This window comes from Eschrichtius robustus, chromosome 3, assembly GCF_028021215.1.
Source record: "Eschrichtius robustus isolate mEscRob2 chromosome 3, mEscRob2.pri, whole genome shotgun sequence".
Classification (NCBI taxonomy): Eukaryota; Metazoa; Chordata; class Mammalia; order Artiodactyla; family Eschrichtiidae; genus Eschrichtius; species Eschrichtius robustus.
Genome location: NC_090826.1, coordinates 157,331,896 through 157,346,243, shown reverse-complemented (window position 1 = coordinate 157,346,243; position 14,348 = coordinate 157,331,896). Strand labels below are relative to the sequence as shown.

Here is a 14,348-nt window from a genome sequence, read left to right as displayed (position 1 = left end):
TGCTGGCCCGAGCTGGGCAGCATGTCTGTTGTTTCATCTGAGGAGGTACAGGAGCCTGGCAGGCTCCTGAGGGGAAGAGGACGCCTATAAGAGGCCTCACCACATTTTCCTGAGTGGCTCTGAGGAGTCATAGAAATAGAAGTGGCAATTCAGAGGTAGTACTAGGACCAGAGGCATGGGGTGGGATGGGGGGGCGGTCTTTGATGGCAGCTCTCAGGGAGAAAGCTCACATCTGCCTTCTCCAGAGGGAGGCCAAGTGGTGTCATAGGAAGGGCAGGACTTTACAGTCAGAGGTCTGAGTCTTGACTTGAGAAAGTCACTCAACCTTTCTCATTGACTTGGTGCAAAACCAAAATGAGATGCAGTGCCTGCTACCCAGTAGGTCCTGAATAAATACTAGGTGCCTTTTCTGCCCCTACATGGCTTGAGCCTGTTTGTCAGAGCTGCCTCACCTGTCCAGTGCCTTAAAGAAGAGGGGAAAGAAGGACAAGGGCCGGTGGGTGTGTGGAAGAGGTGGGCAGTGTGTACTCAGCGTGCCCAGACATTTTTGAAGGGCTGAGTGATGAGGTCTTGGAGCCCTGCTCCTTGTCCCCTTCATAGGTCAGGTCTGGCCAGGAGCTTTGAGTACAGAAGGAGGGACAAACCCTGCATCCAGACCTGGCACCACCCCCAGGCAGTGGGAAAAGATGCAGTGGGTGCAGCACCAGGCCACTGTGTACTGTCTTTCTTGGTATGGAAAAGTGAGTATTTCACTCATTCTCTTAACCCTTCAGACCTTCTACTCACCATTTCCTCCCACGCTCTCAGCTAAAGGATTTGCAATCAATTCCGCTGAAATAAAAGAAGCGATCAAGAGGGAACTCCCTCATCTTCTCACCCCACATCCACTGCCTGCCTTCCCTCCCCTGAGATGGAGGAAGTGAGGAAGCGCCTCTTCTCTGGCCCTTGCTGGCCCTTGCATCTGTGCTCTGTGATTTCACCCTCATTCTACTGGGTCCTGCCCTTGAGCAAACACGCCTCAACATTGTCCATTGTAAAAAGAGAAACCTGGGCCCTTGACCCCTTTCGATGCTCCCCATTCAAAGCAAAGCCTTTGAATGAGCTGCCAGGAGTTCGACTCCCCCTACCCACGTGCTGCCCAACTCACTCCAATCAGCTCATTTCCCCTGTGCGGCAAGTGCTATTGACAAGGGTGACCTTTCTTCACTGGCCTCATCTTACCCCACAGGCATCTGCCAGCCGATCCTCGTTGTTGAAACATTTCCTTCTCCGGGTTTCTGTGACTCTCCCAGACACCTACTTCTGTCACTTGCTCCATCTGCCCTCTTTGCTGGCTTCTTCTTCTCCTCTAGATTTCGAATTATTGGGACCTTCTCTTTTTTTCCATTTGTATATTCTTCCTGGGGGATCTCATAGTTTGAGTACATCTATAATGCAATAGCTCCTAAATTTGTCCCTAAAACTCCATATTCATATATCCAAGACTTTACTTGATATTTCCACTTGGATGTCTAATAGTCATCTCAACTTTACCAGGCCAAGCAGAATTCTTGACTAACTGTACTACTTCTTCCCACAGGCACTCACTATTTTATTATATCGTTTCATTTTTAGAGTAACACTTATTTTGCTTATTCATCTGTTCTCCCTGAAACCAGAAAGCTCCATTATCTGTTCCTCTGTTCAATACTATATGACAGTGTTTGGCACACGGTCAGGCTTAACTGACTAACGAATGAGTCTTTGGCATATGTAATATGCCAGGGTTTCTAACTCCTGAGTAAAAGGAAGCTTCATATGCCTATGGATAAAAACATTTAGGTTAGATCATCATAAAGACCGTTTCCTAAATTCAGACCCACCTGGTCTCCTTTTTTGGTTTCTATCTGGATTGAATGGGTCTGTTTTGACTGTGTTCATTGTCACTGGTTTCCATCAAGCTCCCATCATAATATATGAGATGAGTTAAGAGTACCCCAAAAGGATAGCCCGCCTTTGCCTTAGGACTCTCTGAAAAGGATCTGGGGTCCTCTGCTCACAGCTTAAGCACCAGCTCCATCTCACAGCTCGTCACCTACGTTCCACCGCACAGGGTGGCAGAAAAGCCTCAGCTTTGACTTAGCTAAGACCAAGGGACCAGCGAGAGAAGATCAAGCTGGAGCTCCACCATAAAGTGAGGGAGGGAGAAAAGATGACACATTAGAAGGGCGTGAGAAAGTGGAATAAAAAATATACAAATAACAGATGGCAATGGCAAACCTAAGGAGAGGATGTAACGTGTCTGGGGTAGGATTCCTTGTATTACCACTGAACATTGGGTATGAGAGGTTTGATCCACCCCAGGGGCCTCTGGTATTAGAATAAGCCCATGAAACCTAAGTGTGGGCCCTAGGGGCTCCAGGATGCATTTCAAACGATCACCTTTGAATAACTTCACCCTCGAATATATGATCTGCTAGAATCAAAATCTAAGGGAGAGAAAGCATTCTCAGTATGCTCCCACCCCACCCCTGTACTCAACACCCACAGCACAAACACACGGGTAAGCTCTGCTTCCAGAGGCAGGGGGCTGCCAAGGGCAGAATGACCCAGGGCTTTGGTTGTGGAAGAAATAAAACCTTCAGTCACCCTCAGTTGTGGCTGACAAAGCTTCCAAGCAACTGCACAGGCTCCACTCCTGCAAATGGGGAAATCTGACTAGTGACAGAAATGAGAACAGTCCTCACTGAAAACAGGGGAGGTGGATTCTGGGGAGGAAATGGTTCTCATGGCAACAGACTGCCCAATGGTGAGCGGGAAGACCTGCTACACAATCTCTTAGGTTCCACACATGGGCTAAATGAAAATGCTGGGGGGAAAAAAAATCCACATTCTAAATGCACCTCTGCTGTGTCTTGCTGGGGGAGGGAGAAGACGGTTGGCTCCTGAGGTCACCCCAACTCTCCTTCTGTTGCCAGGCAGGGCTCCGTAACCACAGACAAATCAAAATCCCTCCTGGGAAGCGGGACTCCTGGATTGGAGATTTCAGGGAGTGGAGAAGGGATATAAACTGCAGCATCGAAACCTAAAAACGTATTTTATTTCGAAGTTGTGCTTTGGATTTTCCCCAATCCAACATCTGTTGAGTGACAGTCTTAGGTTCACACAAAGCATCTCCAAGCATACATACAATATTCCAGTTATCAACACTATTTTAAAGAATATACCGTCTTACACAAACGTGACATACAAGTCAGACGCCACAACATTGCAATTCCCTGGAAGACCTAACTTCTCTTCTGAACGTGAAGTACATATACCCCAGCCCTTCCAGTGGTCTGTTCATCCTGTTGCTGGCATCATCTCTCCTCATCTCTTTGGGGAGAAACCAGGGCACCCTGAGGAGGTTGGCTGAGACCAGTGTTTCCAGTTTACAGGCTGCTGGCTGCAAACTCCTCTTTTCCAAATTGGGATGCTGGTAGCCCCGCCCCACTTCTGCTTCCCAAAGACTGACCATCAGAGTCCACACCGGGAAAAGGATCCATGGCTCCAGGGGCAGACTGGGGTTCTTCGAAGCATCATGCTGGTTTAGGAAGCATATCTGAGGAAGACTGGTCTCCCTAGGCCCTGGGTGGCCAGCTCCGTTTGGCTTTTCGGTGTAAAAATCACAGTGTGCAACCTCGATTCCAGTTGATTGCAATGAGCTCTGCCGAGAAGGACTCTCCTCCTAGGGTTCCTAGTCCTCTGGACAGGACCATCTCACAGGTGTCAGGAGCACCAGAGAGGGGAAGACAACTCGGCTCCCAGAGCGGGGGTAGCAGGTGACCTCTCACACACTGTCCAGTTCATGATGCAAATCAGCAGATGGACACTGACCGAGGGGATGGTGAATGCAAGTCATGTACTGGGCTGAAAGAGAAACAAGGCAGGAGCAACAGAACAGGCCCAAGGTGTTGTCATTAAGGAGCTTTGCCTTTCCTTTCTTAGAGAAGGATGTGCCGGAAAAAGAGGAAAAGGGCAGGTATGGGCACCAATTTTGACCAGTTGCATCAAAAGGAATGTCAAGTGAAGGGTAGGGTTTCATTTCCAGCAAGGAAACAGATCCTTGGGTATGAAAGGCCCCTATTGGCTCAGGACCTGTGTAAGTCCAGGTGACAGACAAGGACAGGCCACTAAACAGAGCAACAAAAGCCAAGAATGCGGAGGACTGTGGGTTGCCTCTCACAGGTTGACACACGCACTGAAGGAGTTCTTCATCTCTCCCTCCTGGCTCTTGGTATGGTTTTCCTGGTGTTGCAGGTTACTTACCTAACTAACAACTTCCTGCAAAGCTTCTCTTTTCCTTCACACAAAAGGAGGAAAATCCTACCGCTTTCCATAGAGCCAACTACCAACTTCAAAATGTTGGTCTGAAGAGGATTTTCTGGGTCAAAGATAAGAAAATTCAGATTTTCCTATCTGAATGGCAACCCGTTATCTCTCCTAAACTGTGGAAAATAAGGCAAAAAGCACAGCTTTAACCAGAAAACAGAGAAGAGGAATGAGTTTCAGCTTTAACTCAAGTAGTTGTCTGAGACTCATGAGCCTGGGGTTTGACTGCCCCCAGCCCTGGTCCTCCTGGGATAGCATGATGTTAGGGGAGCTGGGACCATGGGCACCAGATTTGGAAAGCAAATTAAAGCAGACAAGGGTATTATTTTTGCTTTTTGGAGGTGAACCAGAAAAACAGCCAAAGGAAGGCCAAAATATTCAGCATCCAATTTTTGATTTTCTTAGATTCGGGCCTTGGAAAGACCTTAAAGCCTGTGGGGCGAAGAGTTCTCTTAGTTGTCCTTGTCTGGATAAATGAAGACCAGTTTTAAGGAGCAATGTCTCTCTTTAATCTAACTAGGGCTCCCTAAGCCCCCGCTGGTCCCTGAAGAGAGGCCTTGTAGAATAACCCAACTAGGGGATAAACAGAATAAATTTTCATTTGGGAACAATTTTAGGACTAGCAAAGCTGAATTTAATTTTTAATAGGATAATGAATTTTATGTCTTAAGTACCCAAAAAATTGGGAGGAAGGACCCATTTCTTACCTTTTCCAAACCTGCCAAAAACACAATAAAACTGTCTTAAGCCTCTTTACCCTAAAAGCAACCAACTATAAAACTGTCTTATACAGGAAAATGTCTTAAATGGAAAATGGTCCATCAGAGACAAAGATAGGAACCCGAGAAACGTCTATACATTCAGAAAAACTTTAGAAGTTCTGTAAGAAGATTGGGTTGTAGTCTAGAGAATGGAGGAGAGCAAAAGCAAACACCAATGATCAATTCACACCAATAGAAAGAAGACAGAGAGAAAGCCCCCAACCCCAAAGAGTTTACAGGATTGAGTCCCATCCTGCTAAATTTCACACGGTGGAGAGATTTCAAAGGCTAGGTTCTCTGGCCCAGACAGAGTTGAGATTTGTAACGGAAACAGAGACCCCTGGTGGCTCCTGTGTGAACTGCCACAATAGCTTACAAAGAGACCGGTCTATCTAGGACCAGGAGAGGCTACACATGCCAGAGACTAGAAAAACTCGTGTGTGTGTGTGTGTGTGTGTGTGTGTGTGTGTGTGTGTGTGTGTAAAACAGAGAATGAACTGTATATGATTCTCTATATTCAGTACCCAAAACAAGATGCCACTGAGAGCTGGCCGTCAGCAGCCAACCATCTGGTTAGGCATCCCCTGTGTCTGAGGGGACTGAGACTTCAGCCCACGGCCCTGTGACTTGCCTTGCCAGATTTCACAGTGACCTGATAATGGAAAAAACCTATCTCTGGCTAACCTAAGAACAGTATGTACTGTAGCTGGCTGGATTACGACAACTGGGGGAAGCAGAGGGTAGCGGGAAGGGTGGGGGAGGGCTGGGCGATAACGAGGGCTTCATTCTCAAGGTTTTGGGTGATGGGAAGGCTAATTCCTGCAAGAACAACTTAGAACCTAATTTTCAACTGAAGTCCCCAAGCTAGTTAAATAGGAAGATTTTAATAACAGTCAGTCCCTCCAGTCCCCTTGTCTAGACCAATTAAATTACATCCCTCAGACAGTACAAGACTTGTCAGTGGGCTGTGGGGAGGCAGAGGAGTTGACACCGGGGCTAGTGGCATTTGTTTTGGGGAAGACAGTGGGCTTGGGCCGTGTGGCTGGCGGCTTGACTGGGGCCGCCATCTTGACAGACTTGACGGGCCGGAAGGCGCAGGCGATGTCCCCAGCAGTGCTGGCGCTGCGCTGGAAGGTGGGCTCGGGGTCCTTGAGGATCTGAGTGTGCAGGGGGCTGGAGGGCTCCGATGTGGGGGCCACCACGGGGGAGGTCTTGAGGGGCTCCAAGGTGTCCAGAACCACGTCCGGGGTGTGCTTGACGCTGCTCTGCCGTTCTAGCTCCCGCAGCTCGTTCAGGGCAGAGTTCATGGTCGCCTCAATATCCTGCGGACAGGAGAAAGGAGAGAGTGAGGCTCACGTAGGGAGAAGCCCCCAGGGTCCTATTTCAACAACTTGGGCCAAATCATGGAGAAACCAACTGTAAGGAGATGTCCAGATGATTTTATTTGGCCAAAATCTTTGAACATATGGATGTTCAGAATGGGAGGAAAGGGGGGCAAAAGGACTTTCATTCTCATGAGGGTTTTTTTCCCCCCTTTAGACAGAGTGGTTGAGATGCTTTTTAAATAGAGCCCTCAGGTTTTAGACACATGCACAGATGTATCTATGGATGAGATGACATGTAATCCAGCAGGGACAGGAAAGGTGGATGAACTAAGAGTGGCCAGGAGTTTGGTCATAAGTACTTGGGATTCATATTCTACTTTTGTTTGAAACTGTACATAATAAACAATTTTTAAAATAAGTGGTACAGATGAAGTATGATCTTTGTTATCTTGGACTTTAAAGGCCAAAGGTTGAGAGGGTTAGTCCTTCCTCCTCAAGGACTGAGGGAAGGTTCAAGAGCCCTGGCCCTGAGGATCCATCAGGACACCCCCACACCCCTGCCCCCGCTCCACCCCATCCACAGCGCTCATCTTGATGAAGCCATTTCCTTCCACCCATCACCATGAGAGGGGACCAAGGAGTGACCAGGAGGGGGAGCCAGAGTCCACATAGGTGAATCTCCATTGAGTTTCACAGTGGAGTACTCCAGATCTTAGGAAACAGCAGTCCTAGCTCAGGAGCTCAAGGCCGAACCAAAGACCCTCTGTATGCAGCCAGCTGCCTCCCAGGGAGACCTCCCAGATCCCTCCCCACCTCTCCACACACTGTGCCTAGCACCCCCAGACGACCGCAGGACTCCTCCCTTGGGATTAAACTCACATGGAAAGACTGCATGTTTCAAGCAAAGGCCCCTGGTTAAGCCTTCTTTGCCCTACAGGGTAATCCATGCTTTCTGCTGACAGTGGTTCAATTTCACTCATCCCTCTGTTGTTCTCAAACCTTAAAATTGTGCAGAAAGAACTCCATCTCCCTCCTCAGTCCCGCTCTGCAGCCAGAGTCTGTCCCAGTTATGTAGCTATTCTGATGTTCTTAACACCTGGCCAAAGAGGGAGCTGGGAGGATTCCCGTGGTGCAAGGCAGATTGCAGCCAAGAGCTTAAGGAGAGGCACAGAAACAGAAGGCTAGCAAAGCAAGACATCTCAGGCCCGTAGCTTAATACTGTGCTTGCCAGGTACACCATCCCTAAGCAGAGCACCGTGATTAAGCCAACAGAGGCCACACCAGCCTCTACCCTGGAAGTTGGGGTGAGGAGAATCTCAACTCAGTTGAGACATAAAAGGGCAACGATGAGTCCTTAGTTCCTACCTGGTCTAATGAAAATTATAGAGTTGGGAGAGACGTCTGAGTGAACTGCTTGGAGTGGCCCCGAGAGTCGTATTTTTAGAGGTGGGGTTGGATCTCTAATATTTCATGGAAAACAGAGACTCGTCAGTGTGATGCATACATGGAAGGAAGACCCTGTAGCAAGGGAGCTCATCTCCACTGCCTCTGGAGGCTTGGGCTGGAAACCTTTCTGGTACCGGAGTGCCCAGTGGCAGAGTAATTTGGGGCCTTCAAGACCAGGAGCAGATTGTTGATTGATCATTGATCTATCACTAGGGACCAGAGATTAGCCTCAGGGATGATGAGGATGGCACATTGATATGAAAATGCGGCCAGAACTACCTCTGAGCCTCACCACTCGGGCAGCTTCACTGAAATCTACCAGGGTCTCAAGACTCAAAACTTGGGCTGAATGGATTCTATCAGAAACACTCAATCTGTAACTACTGGCTTTAAAAATTACAACGGGCTTGCAAATAGCCCATATATGAGTAAGAAGCCTGTCTTCTTTTATTTTGTCTTCAAGTTCTTTTTGGGGAGAGAGGGATCGACAAATTTCTTGGAAAGCCATCTTGTCGGGTCTAGTTGTCTAACAGTCCCTGAACTCAGTGTATAATGTACAAAGCACCGTTCTCTTTCAAGTGCCGTCATAATGAGCATGGGCTGCACTAAGCAGCAGTGACAAGTGTAGGCTTGTGGTAGCTATTTGTCCAAGAGCCCCCAGTTACCTGTGCAATGACCTCAGGGTCCACGGGCCGGTGGTTATTGAAGCTTTTTGACCTGCCTGCTGTCACCGTCTTCCGGATCTGTGGACTGTCCAGCCGGTTCTTCAGGGATGAGTGGCGGCTGATGGAGTTGAGGCTCCCATGCCCACTGATGGAACACTTATCTGGCCCTTCCTTGGGGAGACTCTGGCTCAGGATGGGCTGGGAAGATGGGCGGCAGCTTGCCCCCACCCCCGGGGGGGCGGAATCAGTCAGGGAACTGCTCAGCCCATGGCCGTCGCTCCGAAATGTTTTGCGGATGCTCCCAGATTCTGGCCGCTTCCTTTGCCTTCAATGACAAACAGAAAGGGCGGTGTGATCAGGGAGCCCTGGCTCCGAGGAAGCTAGGATTAGTGAGAGACGGGCAGATGTTGGCACCCAGGGATTTCTGGAAGGAGAGGACACAGAGCATGTCCTCTCCTATGTCAACTTCCCTTGCTTTCTCCATGTCTTTGTCTCCCTGCCACCCCCGACCTGGGCAAAGGAGAAATAGATACTTACTTGGTGGTCGTGGGCTTTGAGTTCTCAAGATGTAAGGTGCTGTTAGGAAAAATGTCTGATTAAGCAAAAGTTTCTAATGGGAGACAGATTCATGAAAAGGTACCCTCCGTTACCTGCTCTGAACAGAAAGCAGGCCCCAGACCCCAGGTAGGAGAAAAAGTCTCACCATCACCAAGGAGGTAGGGAGTTGCTGGTAAGAGGAGAGTTGACTTTTCCAAATTTTAGCATGTTTCTTAGTCCACTGACAAGACTAATTATTTTGGGCTTTGGCAAGAGGCTGTTGTTGCTTATTCTGCAGACATGGAACAGAATATTTTTCAAGAGGCTGCAATGCTGCAGAGTTTGGGCCACGTTTGTGCATTTTCTAGGGTGGAAATACATCTACGTGACCCTAAGTCACCCAGCACTGGGCTGAACCCTGGCTCTGAGCCGATCTGTTTCAGACCACTAAAGCTCTCAGATGAAATGGTATGGCAGAATCTTATTCATATGGGTGTTGCCCACTGCTGAATAATTTCATTATCTCTTGGAATCAGATACTATAGGACCTAATCTAAGAGGCAATGACACTTCTGGTTTGGGATGGCAGCTGGGCAGCTCTGAACTTGAATCTACTAAGGGCCACTGAGGCTGAGGTGGGAGTTGGGGACGGAAGAAGGGAAAGGGTAGGACCTGCAGATAAGGAGCTGGTCCTTGGGGCAGGGCCACTGCGGAGGTCTTCCTCATCATACATGCCCGGGGCCCGGTTCGGGATTTGGCACACAGTAGCCACTCCGTGAGGCTGCCTGCTCAGCAGCTTTAGCCTTGGGGGTCAGCCACTCTCCAGTGGATAAAGGATGTTCGCAGAGTCTTATAAGGTCCAGTTGAAATGACTTTTCTTCCTCTGCAAATTCTTCCCTGCCCTCCCTCCCCCATGGGCAGGCAGACTTGATCACTTCCCCTTCTGTTCCTTCAGTGCATCTATGGAACCACTTTTTAGTGACTTGTCTCTGTGGTATTCACCTTGCCCGACTGTGAGCTCCGAGGCCAGGGATCACCTTATTCGTCCCTGAAGAAGCGGCATGCGTACCTGGCACAACAGGAGGCGCTCAGTAAACGTGTGGAATTGAACTGAGAGGCTGCACCCTAATAACTCCTTGCTGATTTCCTTTTTCCTTCTTGTGAGAAGGGCTGACTTACAAGGCCCAAACTGCTAAGGAGGCAGATTTATGGAGTGGCTGGTGTGGGCCCGGACCCAGGGATATAGAGGGAGGAAGACAGAGTTCCTGGTTTCAAGGAGCTTAGCCTGGTGGGAGATCCAAGCGCAGCTTGTGTCCTGAGACTGCCTTGGGAATACAGAATAAGGGCACCTAACTCAGCCCTGAGGAATTCAGGGGTGTCAGAAAGGCTTTCCTAAAAAGAAATCTTCGGACTGAGTCTCGAAGGGAAAGGAGTCGACCAGGTGAGGAGACAGCAGATGTGAAGGTCCAGGGGTGAGAGAGAACCCAGGGTACTCAGGAGAGAGAAGGAGCTCGGGAGGAGAGCTGTGTGGGGCAGGAGGTGTGGCTCGAAGGCCGAGCAGTCCTAAGGGCAAGACATCCCGGGGGGCGGCTGCTCACCCACGGACCAGCTGGTGTCTGGGCAGACCACGTCCTCCAAGACCCCATCCTGATACCACCAACCAAGGAGTTCACGGGAACCGCCTTGACTTTCTACCAGATGTTCCTCTTTTGACTATTCAAGGTATTACTGTCTACAATTCCTTTGTACAAATGGCAACAAATATATGATGGCTTAAAAATATGTACCCGACTAATTAGCTAACTCTCTCTCCACCAACCTCGCCTTGGTTTCTGGGTTAATTACAGGCTTACAACCTTATGATTATAGGCTTATAATTAACGTAGACTTGTAAATAATGAAGAAAATGTCATTAGCCCACAGTTAACTTTGTACTAGCTGGCCCCCCCAACAGGGCACTATGCTGGAGGGAAATAAATTAAATCCTTGATGTTTCTTACCATCTGACTGAAATTGTAACTACACTGACCAAGTGAGCTGAATCAGCTACTTTACTAAGTAGAGGGTGAAAGAGATGGAAAAGAAACATGTGCCCCAACCACTCCCCCTGCTACCCTCTGGTTGGAAAAAAGCCAAGAGATCTGGGCGACCTGGTGCAGTTTAAAAACAACAAGCATCTTTTATTCTCCTTCCAGTTTCAGTGTCCAGAGGCTACGGTTAACAGGTTTTCAATGTGCAAATCATTTCATTCCTCCAAAGCCAGAGGGGAATAAAAACTGTACATCATCTCCAATCCATATTCATCGGGAGCGCCCTGGGGCTTGTCATCCTGCTGGCACTGGGCCAAGTTTCAGGGTCTGGCGGAAAGAGGTCTGTAGGCTTTGGGGCTTGGTGTCTGGCCCCTTGAGATGAGATTAGTTCTCCAATAACCTGAATGTCTCTAGGGGAGGCAGCAGCACACAGGCGTGGAATCCCTCTAGACGGCCAGATCAGGTGTGGGTGGAGTTAAAACCCCAGGATGTTGCTAACAGCCACTGTGAGAGCTGGGGGGCACAGTTACGAGCCTGCTGGACAGAAGTGGGAATCTGCAAAGGGACTAACAGGGAAGGATAATACACAGGGCCAAAGCAATAGGGAAAAAAAATGGCAAATTATTTCTACTGGTGTGAAAGGGCAAGAGAAAAGGGAGCTGGGGGGTTAGACAGTGACGAAAGAGCTCAGGACAAAGCTTTCCTTGGGGGTGCTGGTGGGGGTAGTGGTCTCCTTTCCTCCAGGGGAGCGAATGCAGGATGAGGGAGAAACAGACACGTGATATCTAGATAAACCATCTGGGGTGACGTGAACCTGGTAGAAGATGCACAAGACTTCGGATCTTTGAACAGACAAGGGCCAAGGAAGACATCAAAGACTATTATTTGAGTCAGAATTGGAAAAGAGAAGGCACCTCTGAGAAACAGTACAAAACCAAGTTGCGTGAAGTGACTACAGCTTTGGCCAAAGTTTCAGCAGTCAGATGGCCAGGAAGGTCTGAGCGGACATACGCTGCGTGGACAGAGGGGCACACCCGTCCTTAGCGTGACGGCCACTAGCCGGAGACCTGGGCCTGCTGACGAGGCCTGTGGATGTTTCCTTGGCCCTGTCCACCTTGGAGCAGCCACGAGCACATGCAAGCTGTCGGGCCGGGAAGTGGGGGGATGCAGCACAGGGATGGAGAGGGCGGTTAGGCCAGAGGGTGAGGCGGGATGTCGCAAGTCATTCAGGGGAGCAGAAAATGAAAAGCAGAGCTTACTTGTTGATGTTTGCAAGATAAATATCGGCTACATGACCCCCACTGGGACAGCTGGCCCCCGCTCTGGCTGTCACCTTTTCTTCAGGTGGCTCAGAAATGACCTCAATCTCAGACTTGGGGCTGGACCTCTCCACGACACCGTCCTCGCTGGGGGAGAAGGGGCAGGCAGGCAGGGAGGAGGGGAAAACAACAACAACACAAAAAGCAGTGTTAAATCGGCAAGATGGCCCCCCCGACACACACGCGACCCCGCAATGGTTCTGAGGCAGCAGCGACGCCTGGCTGGGCTCTGGGAGCGGAGGCAAGGAAAGCTACGGGTCTTTGGAGGGTCATTTAAATAAAAATAAATAATCCTGCTGAGTTCTGCGGGGTCCTCAGATCCTCTGAAAGCTGGGCTAGGGGACTCCTGGATTCGAGGTGTCTGCCTTCTACCCCTCGCTGCTTTCCCGGGGCAGCTGTGCCGGGGCCACCTCCCGCAGGAGGTCCAGGTGGCTGTTTATGTGCTCAGGTCCCGAGCACAGCTGGGCAAGGGCAGTCAGCTCTGCCGTGGCTCTGGAGATGCCGGCATTGAGGCAGGACACCGCCACACTCTGTCGTAGCGCATCTAGCCCCGCTTAGAGCGTCCAAGCCGGTCCCAGGTCTCTCCATGGCTCTCCCGGCCCCTCTGGCTACTGATGACAAAGAAAGCCCCTTCTCCCCCACAATTCATCTTCTCTCGGTCCTGGAGTGAAGTCATAATGCTAAATTTGGGAGGGTCCTGTCCACGCACAGATGGCCACCAGGTATGCGATGTTATCAACAGAGGGAGGATTTCCCCGCAGAACGAGCCGGGGAGAGGCTGGGAGGGTGCAGACTCATTCAGGATATCAACCTTTAAAAAATAATATTAAGGGAAGGACTAAAAACACTGACAGCATCGTATCCAAGGGGAGGGAGTCGGGGTCAGAGGCAGGGCAATGGGGCAGGGAGGCAGATTTGAGGGGCCACGGGGAAAAGCCTTCCAGATCCAAAGACATTGCTTCAAAGAGCAGGAACCAACCTACAGCCCGTGTGATGAAGTCTCTCTGGAATCAGTCCACGTTCCCTTTGTTCCCCAATATCCTTTCCCCTCCTCTCCCCTGTCTTTCTCCAAGTCAACCTCATCTGGGTTAAATGAACTGGGTTATTTCCACAAGGCTGCTTAAGCTAGATTTCTACTAGAAAATGAACTCAACATTTTCATTTGCAAGTGGAAAAGTGCCATCAGGTTGTTTAAAAAAAAAAGACAGAGAAATCAAAATGTTTTCCCAACCTGATCTTTCCAGAAAGAAAATATAAGTGGTCAAATAATAACCCCTCATTATCACTCATCAGGTATAAATGTGGATGAGCGCTGGCTGGCAAGTTTCTAAAATGACTGGGGGTGGGGGAGGGTGGTGGAGATGTGATTGGCGGGGGAGTAGAGAGTGGAGAGATGAAAAAATAATTCTCCACTCAGTCTCTGAGTCTGGGGGCCCTTCAAAGGAACCATGACACTTCAGGACTGTGTCGGCGCCCCCTAGGGGTTGGTCTTCCTCATCCTCCTGGGCTCCAGAAATAAAGTCTCACTCCCACAGTGCGGCCAGGGACCCCTAAAGGTGCAGGGGGCCTAACGTACGTGTCTTGGACCACGATGTACTGATGGGGGATGAGTCCGTCGATGCCATTGTGCCGGCCTTCCCACCAGTCGTCGGAAGCCCGCTGGTAGAGCAGCAGGGATGCCCCCTTCTTGAAGGACAGCTCTCGGGCTGTCCGGCCCACGTAGTCAAACTTGGCAATGGCCTCGATGGGCTCACACTCTGAGAGGGGTGGAAAAGAAGGAAACACATGTTGTTGGGACTCACAGACTCAGGAAACTGGGTGGAAGAGCCCAGTTCGCTGAATTTACAGTGGTGGGAAGATAACCTAGTGTGAAAATAAGTCACAGATGATCTATAAAGCAGGTGATTCCCGTGCA

The 14,348-nt window shown here is 49.7% G+C and overlaps 1 protein-coding gene across 7 annotated transcripts in view; it reads right to left on the bottom strand.

Moving 5' to 3' along the window:
• Positions 1-3,059: 3,059 nt before the first annotated feature.
• Positions 3,060-14,348, bottom strand: part of SRGAP2 (SLIT-ROBO Rho GTPase activating protein 2) — a 234,114-nt gene continuing 222,825 nt past the window's right edge. For 2 of the 7 annotated variants that reach the window (XM_068541600.1, XM_068541601.1), the window contains exons 20-24: positions 14,010-14,190; positions 12,374-12,520; positions 9,085-9,123; positions 8,548-8,872; positions 3,060-6,433 (exon numbers count right to left, since the gene is read on the bottom strand). In XM_068541600.1, the coding sequence (XP_068397701.1) occupies positions 6,050-6,433; positions 8,548-8,872; positions 9,085-9,123; positions 12,374-12,520; positions 14,010-14,190 (1,076 nt within the window). In that variant the 3' untranslated portion in view covers positions 3,060-6,049. The other 5 variants (XM_068541602.1, XM_068541604.1, XM_068541605.1 and 2 more) reach the window with 4 other exon arrangements.